This window comes from Marmota marmota, unplaced genomic scaffold, assembly GCF_001458135.2.
Source record: "Marmota marmota marmota unplaced genomic scaffold, marMar, whole genome shotgun sequence".
Lineage (NCBI taxonomy): Eukaryota > Metazoa > Chordata > Mammalia > Rodentia > Sciuridae > Marmota > Marmota marmota.
Window position 1 is genome coordinate 5,881,558 of NW_026000153.1, and position 15,003 is coordinate 5,896,560.

Below are 15,003 nucleotides of genomic sequence, written 5' to 3' on the forward strand. Positions count from 1 at the left end.
TTAAATTCCTGTTCACCAAATCACAGTAAAACAATTAAAATTTCTTTCAACCAACGGGAATTTTTGTATTTTCAAAGGTCCCGTTCATCCTTCCAGAGTCTATTAATGGAATGTGGAAAACAACCCACCAAGATGGAGGAGTTTTTATCTTTCTGGCACCGTGACTCACCATACAAATGTTTAAAAACAGTTTTTCAAAAAGGAAGAGGTTTTCTTTGAAGTGATTTCACTTCCTCGTTGGTATTTACTGCAGTCACTGTGTTTGTGATATTAACACTTAAGGAAGATCGGAGTGTGGCCAAAGCAGGCTGGATCCAGCTAATCAGGAAGCATGTCCTGTTCACCAACACTCATCACCTCCTAGACGAGATGCGACCAGCCCATAAGGAGTAAGAGGACCCAAGAGCAAAATACCCTTTAGAGTTTGGGAGACGCCCTGTTTGTAAACATGCTAAAATCTGTCTTCTGCATTCATCTTGTTTTAGAGAACAAGGATTTATTCTAGCTGCAGAGAAAGTAAACATGCAATTACAATTACATAAAACTAAGCCAGCTAATTGGGGATTAAAAAAATAAAAATTTCCCTTGTCTTTTTGTGAACTACTGTTTATCTCAAAAATGCTCAGTTGTGATACCAAGACTCATGTTCCTAGGGTTCTGACAAACTCGATAAACAAAAGGGATTTAGGGGAGTGATCTGACCATCTGTCCAGAGCTTCCTGAACTTTCAGCAAAGCGGATGAATAAAATTATCCTTAATTATGTTGTCAGGGCTGCATCTGAATACCCAGATGTACCAGCTTTTGGATCAGCCACTTAAAATTCCATGCAAAGATTTTGACTGCATAACATAACTTTAGAAAGTGACATTCCGTACAGATTCAGTGTCTTAAACATTGTCACTCATAGGGTGAAGATCTACCAGGGTTGGTGCAGAAGGACAGAAGATCAAACTATACCCCCTGGATTCTTTCTCCTCTTCTGCTTGTACCCAGAACTGTGGAGGGCTCATAGGCAAGAAAATCAGGAACAGGTGAGATGCGGACAACTCGATATTGTTTTCACTTGGTTCTGCCAGATTTATGACACAGACACACCAAGGTCATTTTCATTCAATGCCTTTGTTTAAGCTATCTTCCTCATTCAGGGGGCACAGACCTTTCACTATTTACTCAAATTTTCATACATACCCTCACGTCTGGAGCTGATCATGCAGCACAGGGTTTCACAGCATGGGGTTCTGGGGTTGGCAGGCACAGGCTCTAATTCCGGTTCTGCCACTAATGAGCTTTATAGCTCTGGATAGGATACTTCATTTCTCTGAGACTCATTTTTCTCATCTACAAAGTGGTAACAATAATTATGCATTCTTTTTATTTTTTTGGACCCAGGATTGAACTCAGGGGCACTCAACCACTGAGCCACATCCCCAGCCCTATTTTGTATTATATTTAGAGANACAAAAAAAAAATGTTTTTCAATTTGCAAATATGTACTAAGTGCTTATGACATACAGGTACTGTGCTAGGTATTGGGGCTATAATGACTAAATGTTAATTATTTATTATTTTTACTAATATAACTACCATTATCATTTTCTCCCTAGATTATGTCCACCAACAGCTTCCTTCTTCAATTTTCCAGCACACCTAATTCAGATGTGATGCTTCAGTGTGCAGTGCCTTAATTATGTCATGTGTGCACATCTGATCACTTCAGAAAACCCCAAGCTTTTAAACAAAGGAAAATAACTACAGCAGGCAAAACACAGCAGAAGTCAGAAGATTTGGGCACTACATCATCTCTTCTAGCCCGTCTCTATTACCTGTATCCCCTTGGGTAAATCATGTCAGGTATTTGAGTCTCAATTTCCCCATATGTGGACTGGAAGAAATCCTACTAAATTGATTATCATGGTTATTCAAATCCTTTTTTTATATATATTTAGTGTAGATGGACACAATAGCTTTATTTTATTTATATTTTTTATGTGGTGCTGAGAATCAAACCCAGTGCCTCACACGTGCTGGGCAAGCTCTTTACTGCTGAGCTACAACTCTAGCCCCCAATTCCTCTTAACTTAAGCGGTTTGCTTTGATTTATCATTAGTGAATGTAGCCTAAGTCATCAGTGTCCAGTAATGAAAGGAGCTGAAGTATAGGTATGTGATCCAATTCTGGGCTTGGGTGAGTGATTCGATGCCTGCTCACACACTTCCTAAGGAATCAGCCTCAGGCAACAATCTTGTAGCTTTTCTACATCAGGTGAAAATGAGTCCTTTTTAGAAATATACTGAATACATTGTCAAAGTTTTTCTACCTTTCCTTAGGAAAGAGATGGTGAAACCTGGAGCCAATGTGCATTTCAGAAAGGGACACAGAAGCAGAACTTCAACCCTTAAAATATGAGAACATCTGGATTTTAAAACAAAAAATGATGACATCCTATTGGCTGAAAACATTTCAAGTGAAAAGAAAACTGTTTCCTTTTAAACTTCCTTATAGAATACTCAGATTTATTTTCAACCTTTAACAGTTTTCCTAAACTTTCCAGCACCATCCATTCCCATTCCGTCTACCAGCACAGGCACAGACTCAGCCTTAGCCCCTGAGACTAGGGATGAGCATGCTCCACCAAGGTCTCTGCTACTTAACCACAGTCTCCACCAAGGGATTCCTCGTCCCCCTCCCCCAGCTCCTGCTCTCCTCATTTGTGCATATTATCCCTGCCCTCTTCAAGGAGCTTCCTTGACCCCATTGCTTCCACTGACCAACACCCCATCTCTCTGCTTCTCTTTACAAGCAACTCCTCAAAATAGCTGCTTGTAAGCTACTTCAGAGTTCAGGAATCTACTGAGATTAAATCACTCATCTACACCTTGATTTACCTGACTACAAAGAAAACATAAGGGGAGATGCGGGTCATCAATTTTAGTCTCTGATAACATCAAATGACATCTTTCTTTTTATTAACAATAATACTAGAAAAAGCCACAATCTATAAAATAAATCCATTCGAAAACATTAGTGTTTAGAGGGCAATTTATAAGATCAAAGAGTTTTCAGGTGCTTTTTCTCATAGAATTCTCATAACATCCCTGCAAGTTGGAAGAGTTATTAAATCTCCATCTTATTAATGAGGAAAGGTCTAGGCTGCGTGGGTCACTTGCCAGGTGACAGGGCACAGTCAAGTGGAGGGAATGGAGGTGACACCTCCGTTACCCAGTGTCTATGTGAACTCTGGTAAGTCATTGGAGCTCCTTCTTCTTTAGTTTTCATGTGTACAAAGTAGGAACACCTCCCTGGGTTGCTGAGTTCATGCAGAATGCTTGACGGACAGGTAGTAAGTTGGGTTTTTTTTAAATATTTATTTTTTAGGTGTAGATGGACACAACACAATGCCTTTTTTTTTTTTATGTGGACACAACACAATGCCTTTTTTTTTTTATGTGGTGCTGAGGATCGAACCCGGGTACCTCCCGTGCTAGGCGAGCGCTCCACCACTGAGCCACAATCCCAGCCCCCAGGTAGTAAGTTTTAATGTTAACAGCAGCCTTGTCAAGGGCCCATTGCGGGTCAGGCACCCACTAGTTTTAGAAATGCAAATGCTGCCACTCCACCACATAAATAATCCAGTTCTAACTCTCATTTTAGCTAAAAATTCAGACAATATACAGCATCAAGTCACTAATATTTGACATAAAACAAGTAAAGATATTGGAATGTGTTTTATGTTCTGTGGGATAATTGTTTTAAAAGAAAGGGGGAAAAAAAAACCCTCCCAAACTGTTCAAAGTATACCAGTGGTTTGCTGATTTAAACTCACCTTCCTTGATCTTTCCAGATTCAATATAAGGGGTAAGAAATAATGGCTGTCCTGTATCTCCTCTAGGAGGCTGGAAAACCCGGGCACGTTGGTACAAGGAGCGAAACAGCCCATCACAAGGGCTGAATGTAAGCAGGGCCAACAAAACAATCACTTTCCACATGGTGCAACCTGGTCCTTCTGGGGTCTAGGATGAATGAAAACAGTTACATTCCACAAATGAATCCAGAGAGTAAATATTTACCTAGCTTTTTAACATGCAAGAAAATTCATTTATTCACGTAAAAAGAAAATGCCATTGTGTAGAAAGACCGTAGGCTGAGCAACTTAGACATCACCAATGAATAAGACAGGCCCAGTCCCTGCCCATCCTGCCCTGGCCATTTAGAGGGGAATCCTTCAAGGGATTTACAGTGTAACTGGAGGACAATTTATATTTTTTAAAAAGTTCAAGGGAAAATCAGCTAAAGCATAAAGACAAAGGCTTCATAACTGTCACCAAATAGGGGTAGAGAACGTTATGCCACCACAGAAGGGAAAAGGATTGCAGGCACAGGTGACGTCTTATCAAAATTGACATGAACAAAAGGTGGGTGGAACTCAGAGAGGTGGGACAAATATGGAATTTCACTAGTACGTGGGACAGCTGAGCAAAGCCCAAATCTTGGCTGTTCAGATGAGCTTTGCAGGAAAACTAAAATAAGCAATGGATTTCTGGTTGTCTCCTCCATCTCAATGAATCCTTGAGTTTTGTATCCAAGAACACAAAAAGTAAGAGAGGGAGGGCCCTGCCATTACATCCAAGTGTCTTCCCTTTTGTTACTTGATATACAAACTCAAGAAGTCAGGCTCCCAAATGTATTAGTCACACAGCTTGCCAAGGATCTTCAAATCTGATATTAGCTTAGAGTACTCACCTGGGCTAGCTATCATAGTATATATACTTAAACTCATACATAAACATGTAAATCATGTTTATAATGGGCTTTCCCTTGTATTTTTAGCTGATTGAATCTCCTAATAACTCCACCAGGAAATCCAGGATTATTTATTTATTTATTTGGTACTAGAGATTGAACCCAGGGATTCTTAACAACTAAGCCGCATTCCCAGAAACACCCCCCTCCATTTTTTTTTTTTCCTTCTCTTGAGACAGGGCCTCACTAATTTGCTGAGTTGCTAAAGCTGGCCTTAAATTTGTGATCCTCCTGGCTCAGACTCTTGAACCACTGGGATTAAAGGCATGTACCACCATGCCCAGCAGAAATCCAGAATTATTATTGCCAATTTTAGATACGGAAAATTGACTCAATTAAGTATCTCATGCAGAGACATGAAAGTACAGAAACCAGGACTTGACCTAGGTCAGGGCCAGGATGGGGGGAGAAGGAAGTGAGGTATAGAAGCAGGGTCAGAAAACATCTTTATCTAGAATTTTGGCTTATTTTTTTTTCTGTCATGGATTTTTTTGGCCTTATATGGATTGTTTTCAAATATTTCAGTAATATTTATATATTTAAATTTTTATATTTATATATTTAAATATTTATATTTTAACTATTTATCTTGATTACTGAGCTTTTCTGATACTCTTCATCTTTCCACCAGAGTCAGATTACCCTCTTGTCCCATCCTAATCCCAACCCTGCTGAGTGTATTGTGATAGCTACTCCAGCACCATCACATTACCCTGCTGCTATTTAAGTATGATCCAAATCCTTAGCTCTAAATTCTAAGTAAAGTATTTTAAATGAATAAATACTCCATTCACTCAGCTTTCTGGATGCAAAATAAAATATACAATTATGCAAATACAATGGCTGCTTTTGATTGTTCAGTGCTTTAAAATGCCAAGCCATTTAGAACATCTCAAAAGTACAAAATGTGTAAAAAATCTATTAACACATGCTTAACACAATCCAATTTGGCATAATATGAAAATACTAGTTGTTGCAAATTTAAAATGCTTTTCAGCCACATTTTCCCATCAACACAAAAGTTTATAATCATAACTTGATTGAATATACGACCCTTGTCATGTCTCTCAGGGTTAACCTAATAGAATTCCCCACACTTAATGTAAATAAGTCCAACCCAATATGGTATGGAGTGAAAAAAATGTTTTTGCATCTTATTGACTATAATAAGGAACAAAATGAATTTAGAAATTGAAATTAAGTTTGCAAGGAGCTCAAGGGTAATGACCACTATGGCACGGTTAAGACATTTTTTAAAAATATGTGAACTTGTTACACTGATATTTTAATAGGATAGCTACTAAATGCCTGAAATCCACTATCCTATTCTGATGGTGGCGGGGGTATGATGCTAAAAAATAATAGAAAACATCTCTTCCAGTAAGAGGTATTTTTCCTGGGGGCAGAAACAAGAAACCAATCCTGCCATCTATTCTCAGTCTTCTAGCTGTAAACCTCCAGTCCCCTGTAATGGAAATTATTAATAATTAAATAACCACAGTAGTCACGGTAAAGCTTCCCTTGCAAGCAGAGGTTGACTCAAAGATGCCAAAATATGATAGAGGTCTTGTTTTAATTGACGTATATCGAAGACATAAAAGTAAGAGTTAGATCAATTTAGCAGGTCTCATTAACATTTAATCAAATAGCTATTTGAGTCATAATTTCCCATGTAGGTGAATTAAAGCAACAACAGACTTCATTTCATGGTTCTCATATAACAGTCACAATTCCTCAATGGTACGTACCTGTTGTCTCTCCTAATGAAAATGAATGCTATTATGAATAGCAGAGTGGGTTTTTAAAAAAAAAAAAAAAAAAAACATACCCTTCTCTAATGCTTTTGCTTACCCTAATTAGCCTGAATATTTTTCTTTATTAAACATTTCTTGAGCACTTTATAACTAACAAACCCTGTACATAATAGGCTATCTCCCACAAAAAGTGATAGAAAAAATGTATTAACCATACACATCATCATCTCTGCTTGAAATAATGGGAAAACATTGTGGCTACTCCAAGTTCAAGTTCATCATCTTGAAGGATTCAGTCCAAATGGTCCTCTTAAAAAATATTTAGAAACAGAATAAAATCTAGGTGAACTCCAGCGATACCAGCAGAATCCAATAAAGTTTGAAAGTATCTGACTTGCTAAAATTGTCTTATTAAATCTTAAATGTTAGTTGGAAACCATGTGTCCAATACGCAATTTTAAAATATTTAACCAAGCTATTTATCCCAGAGCTCTTCAGAAAAATACAAACTGTCAACAATTTAAACTTTCAGCAATAAGACATGAGACAAGTAAGTTACTATACACCAAAAGGATGGAATTATATACAGCAATTAAAATGACTCTACTGGGAATGCTTTAGAAAATATAATCAACTATTAGGTAAAGAAAAGAAGAACACTAGGTTAGATTTGTGGTACTTTCTCCTTATTTAATAGTTTCAAGTATTAAATAAGTTTTCTATAATAATTACTCTTATAACTAGAAAAAAGTTTTTTCTGATTTTTTGCTTTATCTTAAAGTGAAGCAACTGATAGACATGGCAAAAATGTGCTTGTTCCCTATTCCTTTTTTTTTACTACCTGGTTATGGCCTCTTGGGTTTCCTAGGAATAAGGTTCTGTTTGCACTTCTAGAACAGGTTGCTCTTTCTCCAACATTCTGTTAAGATGTGTCCTAATCTCCTAAACCCACAGAACCTCAAAGACTCAAGATCATGTTTCTTCTTTGGGAAATTAGAAGGCTCCTGATAAAGGTGAGATGCTGTTACATTAATAATTAATAGTATATTTGTATTTAATTCTGCCTAGAGTTCATAACAAATATGCACGTAAGTGGCACTAAATAAATATTTGTTGAATTGATGGGTCTAAGTAATGAACCACACTATTTTAGGCCTCGATGAGACAATAATGTTCATGTGGTCCAATTCCTTCAAATGATGGACTAGAAAAGTAAAGCCAGAGGAATAGTTGACTTAATCAAGTTGATATCACTGGTGAGTGGCAGGGCCACCCCTCAAAGCCAGGATTTATTTATGGCACTCAATCTAATCTTATTTCCATTGTCCCATCTTTGGTTATTCAAATATTCTGACTCTTACTGACTTATTAAAGAACAGTAGCCTGTAATAATCCCTTTTGTAGACATTGCCAATAAAATAAATAAACAAACAATAAAGAGAAACATAGGTAGACTTTTTCAGAGAAGTTTGATTTTTAGAAACAACTCTATAATAATCCAGGTTCAGTACTTTAACATATTAGTGCACCCTGGCAAAACAGCAACTTGTCTGATCATACTCAGTGTGCTAGAGCCAGCCCAAGAAGAGGGGCCTGCAAAAGTTTCAGGAACTTTGCAAACCAATTAGTCAATACAACCATTGTTAAATATTAAAACATAAAGACTTATCCTGGAATGAGTTGTATTTTTAAATGTGGGTTTAATAAAAGTACTTGAAAAACTCATCACTTTCTGGTAATCTTTGTACATTTTTGCATGACCTATGATCTGGAGTCGTGGTGTTTGCATCTGATTGGCATACAGTTACAAAGAGTTTGCTTATATTACAGTTTGCTTCTGCACATCCTCGTTCAACACTGCATCCAGAAGCAATGTTGGTAGATCAACATCTATGATGATGGCAGTATTTACATCACAGAAATCAGCAAACACCATGTGTCAGGGCTTTCCCCCCAGAGATCCAGCTGTTAAACACCTGCCTGCACATATTGGCCTCATGTGCATTATTTGTAAAATGAGCTGCATTCTACTTTCCGTTAGCTCACACTCGGATCCCAACTGGGATGGCCAGAAGGGACATAGGAAAAATCCTGCCCAGTTATCCTCTATGCATGAAGCAAAGGTAAAATACCAGATATGAAGGCCTCAAAAAGAAGCCCGAGTAAGTCACTGGAAAGTGTGCATTCTATCAGTGAAAAAATAATAAGAAACTACAGGACAAGGACAAAGAAACCAAGGGCAAACATTTTAACCAGCTTCTGTTCTCCCCCTTTATCTTCATCTCCAATTTAGACTATAGACTACTCTAATCAAGAGAGTAATGATGTTTCATGCAATAAACATTATAGCTACAATTAAAATAGTTATTTGATTTTCCTTACATTTTTAACTGCTTTAGATCCCACATGATAAAATATTTTAAAAAATAAGCCAACTAGTAATAGACACTTCCATGCATTCTGTAATAAAAAGGCACACAAAAGTAGTTCTTCTATTTTAAAAAAGATGCAGTTCCCCTCTCAAGATTATTCAAGCGCATCCAAATCATTTGAATTCGGCAATAAAGGGCTATTGTGTAACCCTGAATTAAATGCCAGCCCAAATCCCAACTCCAGCTATTTTGTGAAAAGAATTTCCATACAAACAAATGGTAAAAGAAGACTTTTATTCTGAAGGATCCACTATTCATCTTCCTGAAGACATCATTTTAATTTTTAAAATTGATATTTGAAGCACTCTTCCCAGAGAGGACATGTCCGTGACACACAAGGTGGAATGCACTGACACTTACAGGCCTATCTGCTCCTCACAGGCCACACCTCTGGCATGAGACCGTGGTGCCTAATCTCTCTAATGAATTAGTGTCACTGTCTCTGCAGCGGTATTCTTGGGCTTGTGGGCACAGGAGACAAACCAGAGTTATCTGGCAGGCAGAGAATGAGAAGAACCAGGAAGACAAGAAAATCATGTGACCTGGCACTACTGTAAGGAGCTTGGCCTCAACATCTCACACCATCCAGAGGAAATGAATGAGAGTGATGGCAAGTGAAAGCAGACATAGTTCAATATGTTAGTGACAGTTTTGAGCTTAAAAGATCATTCTCATGCCAGGTACAGTGGCTTACACCTGTAATTCCAGTGGCTTGGGAGGCTGAGGCAGGAGGATCATGAGTTCAAAGTCAGCCTCAGTAACTTAATGAGGCCCTAAGCAACTCAGTGAGACTCTGTTTCTAAATAAAATACCAAATAGTGCTGGGGATGTGGCTCAGTGGTTGAGTGCCCCTGAGTTCAATCCTCAGTACTGGAAAAAAAATAAAGATCATGATCAAAGATATCATCACAATAATAACACCAGTAATAACTACCAATTACTGAACACTTTCCATGGACAAAGAACTGTGCTAATTGCTTTCCCTGTTTAATTTCTAACCCTTACCAGGTAGGCACCGTAATCATCCCATTCTGTAGATTTTAGGAAACTGATCCTAGGAGAATGTACATTAATTATCCAAGTTCATATAAGTAGTAAGTGGTAGACCAAAGAATTGAGGCTCAGGGCTCAGAAGGTGACCCCTTAAACTATGGCACCTGGGCACACTGACTACTCTAAGCCAACAGAATTGGTGCAGGAAGGTCTCTGACCGTCTCCCACCCTTCACTCCTGAAAGCTGATCAGAAAAGAATTTCCTGACTCACCTTGCCTGAAAATAGGTCACAAAGACCTTCTTTCCAGACTGGTTCCAGAAGAATGCCACATGGAGAAGCCCAAGGGATCTGGACAGGACTTGCCGACTCCCCCAGCCCCCCAACTCATTGCCATCAGATCCTACCCTTCTGCCCTCCAGTCATACCTCTGCATGACCATCCATAAAAATAAACAGCTTTCCCCAGGTCTCTGGGTCATCATTTTCTGAAGGTTCCTGTGTCACTTAAAACTTTGTTAAATAAATTTTCTATGCTCTTCTCTTGCTCATCTATTGTTGTTTATATTATAGGGGGTCTCAGCCTTGAACCTTGTGCTGGGCAAGGAAAAGATATGACTTTTTCCTCCCTACAATAGCCAATCCTAATCAGCCTCCAAAGACCTAATGATAGCCCCCAGACCAGGATTTCCCAAAATGTGCTACTGGGGTCAGGTAACTTTGTAATTACTACATATATATCCCCACAGAGTTAAACTACTGTTTTTGGGAAGTCCTACTTAAAGCCCAGTATTTCACAAATCAACAACATTTGACCAGGAAAGTCTTTCCCTATGCAATCTTTTTTTTTTTTTTTTTTTTTTTTTTTTTNCCTATATTTTCACCTATTATAGTGCTTTTACCTGTCATTATATTTATCTTCAAATTCTGTTTTTGTTTTTTTGGTACCAGGGATTGAACTCAGGTACCCTCAACCACTGAGTCACATCTCCAGCCATTTTTTTTTTTTTAATCTTTTATTTAGAGACAGGTTCTCGCTGAGTTGCTTAGGGCCTCACTTTTGCTGGCTTTGAACTCACCATCCTCCTGCCTCAGCCTCCCGAGCTTCTGGGATTATAGGTATGTGCCACCAAGCCTGGCTCTTGTGCAATCTTAATAACAATTCTGTATCATATACTCTGTGACTTTTATTCCTGCAACACACATGTTGGAGAAACATCTAAATCCTGCACCCTACTCTGTGTACTCTCAGAAGAGCATCTGGACTAACAAAGGTCAGGAAATGCGTTTTCTAGTAGATGGCCTGGGAATGGGAAGAACCAGCCTTGAAGAAAGTGTGAAATCCTTCAGGTGCAAACAAGCTTGCTTGATGGCTATTGGGAGCACAGCAAATGGAAGAGGGGGTGCTCATGATAAGGTGGGAGAGAGGGACAGGGCTCAAACTTGTAGGCTTCTCTGTCTGCATAAGGATTAACAATGGGAGACGACTGGAGAGTTATAGCAAAAGAGTAATATTGTCTGATGCACTTCATAAAGTGATCAAAGTGGCTGCTATCCGGCAGGGAGATGTTAGAAGAATAAGAATGGAAGTAGGGCACTGACTAGGAGTCCAATGAAATGATTCAGGAGCGATGCAAGAGGGTGGGGCTGCTCCAGGGAGTAGCAATGGAGCTGGTGAGAAATGGTCAGCTGCATTTTCAAGGCAGTAGGTAAGATATAATGACTGAGAGGAAAAACAGAGATAACATCTTTGTCTAACAAAACACCTGATACTGGATTATTTATAATGAACAGGAATTAATTGGTGACCCTGGAGGCTAGGAGGTCCAAGGGCATGGCAACAGCATCTGGTGGACATCTAGGAAGGGCCCTCTTGCTGCATCACAACTCGGCATGGGACATAGCACGGTCAGACAGAGTGAGCAGGTTGGCTTGGGTCTCCCCTACTCTTCTTTTTTTTTAATACCTTTATTTTATTTATTTTTATGTGGTGCTGAGGATCGAACCCAGGGCCTTGCATGTGCTAGGCGAGTGCTCTACCACTGAGCCCCAGCCACAGCCCCTTTCCTACTCTTCTTCTATAAAGCCTTAATGACATCACAGGAGCCCCATGCTCATGACTTCATCTAACCCAACTACCTTCCAAAGCCCCCACCTCCAACAATCATTCACATGAATTTAGGGATTAAGTCTATGAATTTTTTGAGAGACATTCAAATCATAACACACACACAAAAAATCTAGTTTCCCCCCGCCCCGCAAAGGGACTGCATTGTTTATGAGTTAAACTGTGTTGTTAGGATGAGGTAATACTGGAGTGGGGTGGAACTTCAATTCAACATGATTCACATCCTTATAAGAAGCAGCAAGAAATACAGAGAACACCAACAAAAATGGAGTAGCACAGAAGAAGACAACAGCCACATAACAACACAGGCAGAGTCTGGAGAGGTGCATCCACAAGCCAAGGAATGCCAGGGATCACTGCTAAACACCAAAAGGTAAAAGAAGCAGGAAGAGTTTTCCCCTAAGGGTTTCAGAGTGGGTGTACTTGCTGACACATCATGTATGGACTTCTTCATAGTCCAGTATTATGAGGAAAGAAATTTCTATTGTTTCAAGTTGCCCGAATTGTAGTCTTTGGTTAAACCAGCTCTAGGAAACTAATACATGGATGGTAAAGCCACTAATGGAATTTGGGGACACTGTGGATAGAGTTGGAATGGAGGGGGAAGATACAAAGCCCCAAGAGTTCTACTTTAAGTTTCCTGTTAGGCATTTAAGTGAAATTTTTGAGTGGTTAGCAAGAAAATGGAAAAGGGAAGAGAGACTGATTGCTTAAATAAGATATGTCTGGCCTTGTTGTAAGCCAGGATTTCCCACAAGGTTCTTTATAGAAATCTAGTACAACAAGATAAATGAAAAATGTTTGGGAAATTCTGAATTAAGTAAAATTAAATGGGTTTCAGCAATACAGAGCATCTTAGAACTTTTCATCATATACACAAATGTATCGACTTCAACTACTATATGCAGAATCTTAAGTCTCATATGGGAATGATGAGGAATAGTTGGGCATGGGAAAGGAACTCTAAAGCCAAACCAACCAAAATGTCTACATGTGCATAATCAAAGGGCATACACTTATTGAATCTCCTCACTGAGGATTTTAAAATCTAACATGCAGCTATCCAAGATGGAGACAAGAGAACAAGCCCACAGACTGGTTTGTCTGGTTCTTGAGTCACTGAAATAATTTCTAGTATTGCTCTGTCAGCAGTACCTGAAGAAAATATATATACTTTCACTGTTTCTTGCTGCCTTCTAACAACTGTCCATAATATCTTGCTACAATTTAATGATTGATCATTAATATGATACCCATATTTCCAAATTCAAAACAAACATTTCAGCCTATAATTGATTTTTCTGACATGTTCTCATTGCCCCTTTTATAACTCTATCATTGTCTTCTGTAATCTGTGCTTTCATGGGTCTTCTAGAATTTTCTCTTTCATAGTTTCCTCTTTGTCTACCTTGCCTTTAATTATGGAGTCAGGTTTCCATCCCTGTCCACAGCTTATCTCACCCCCACACACTCTCCAGGGTGGTCATCCACTAGGACTGTCTGCTGTTACCACTCAGATCAGCTCTTCTTTAAAGCTTCAGGTTCATCAATCTAATCGCCAGCATGACACTTCCACCTGATGTCCTGAGGGTTTATTAAATTCAACACCTTGAAACAGAACCCAATCCTTCTGCTAAAACAGTGAAATAAATGCTCTTATTTATTTCTCTTCCCACATGAAACCTCCCTAAAAATGAGAGTAAAGACATTTTTAAAAGGTATAAAGCAGGGCAGGGGTGGTGGCTCAATGGTAGAGCGCTTGCCTCACATGCATGGAGCATGGCATTCGATCCTCAGCACCACGTAAATAAATAAAATAAAGGTATCGTGTCCATCTACGACTAAAAATTTAAAAAAAATAATAATAAAAAAGGCACAAAGTCCATGACCCAAGAAAACAGGAGAGACAAGAGTAAATGAGGCAGATGAAACTTTTGTTGTTGTTAGATGGAAAGTGAACAAATGGTCTGCAGAGAACGCAAGCAGAACGTAAATGAAACACAAGCCAGTTCACATTGCAGAACAGTGGAAAGGCTCCAAATGGAAAGTGCTGGACACTGCAGAGTGCTAAGTGAAGCCTGAAGCCAGAAGCAGAGGTGAATGATGTCCCTCAACCCTGACAAGTCCTCAGGGCTTCTCCTCCTGCTAACAGAACAGGGGAACAACTTATTCTATAGAAAACTTATTCTTCAGAAAATTGAAACAGAAACAGTCTGGACCTGGGACTGTGAGAAATGGTGAAGAAGAGGCAACCCTCCTGAAAACTAAATCTACACACCAACACCCCCAGCCTTGGAACACGGAGTGCTGACTTGGCAACCACGACCATACACCTCCTCCTCACCCTATGCAGGATTCCTCCCTACAAGAGCTGGATCCTAGAAATGCAGACATGGGGTCCTCTGATGAAATGTGTTGGACTCCAACAACTAACTGCTGACAGGTCCCTTCAACACAATGGAGCTTCCAACCAGCAACTTAGTTTCTCACACTTACATAAACAGATTGCAAGGAACCACAGGAAAACTGCCAACTTGGAAGAAAATGCAAAAGGAACTACATGGGGAAAAAAAAAAAAACTCAGAAGTAACAGCAATGCACCAAACAGAATAACTTGGGGGAAAATTACATACATTCTTAAGGAGGTAAGAGAAGTCGTTGCATTTAGTAAACAGCAGAATGTCATTTTTAAAAAGCATTTGGAAAAATCCAAAAATAGGCAGTTGTAAAGGGGGTATATTAAAACGTACAAGAAAGGGATTGCAATTATAGTAAGCTACTTGGCTCAGCCATGAGCAATATTTGCATAATAAGGTGAGCATTAGATATTGACTTAGCAAAAAAAAAAAAAAAAAAAAAAAAAAAAAAAAAAAAAAAAAAAAAAAAAAAAAAAAAA

At 38.9% G+C, this 15,003-nt stretch overlaps 1 protein-coding gene across 3 annotated transcripts in view; it reads right to left on the reverse strand.

The window, feature by feature from the left end:
• Cpvl (carboxypeptidase vitellogenic like) overlaps positions 1–15,003 on the reverse strand; it is a 121,701-nt gene that overhangs the window by 101,141 nt on the left and 5,557 nt on the right. For all 3 annotated transcript variants that reach the window (XM_048786397.1, XM_015490359.2, XM_048786396.1), the window contains exon 3: positions 3,826–4,012. In XM_048786397.1, coding sequence (XP_048642354.1) covers positions 3,826–4,012 — 187 coding nt within the window. The remainder of the gene's footprint in view (positions 1–3,825; positions 4,013–15,003) is intronic.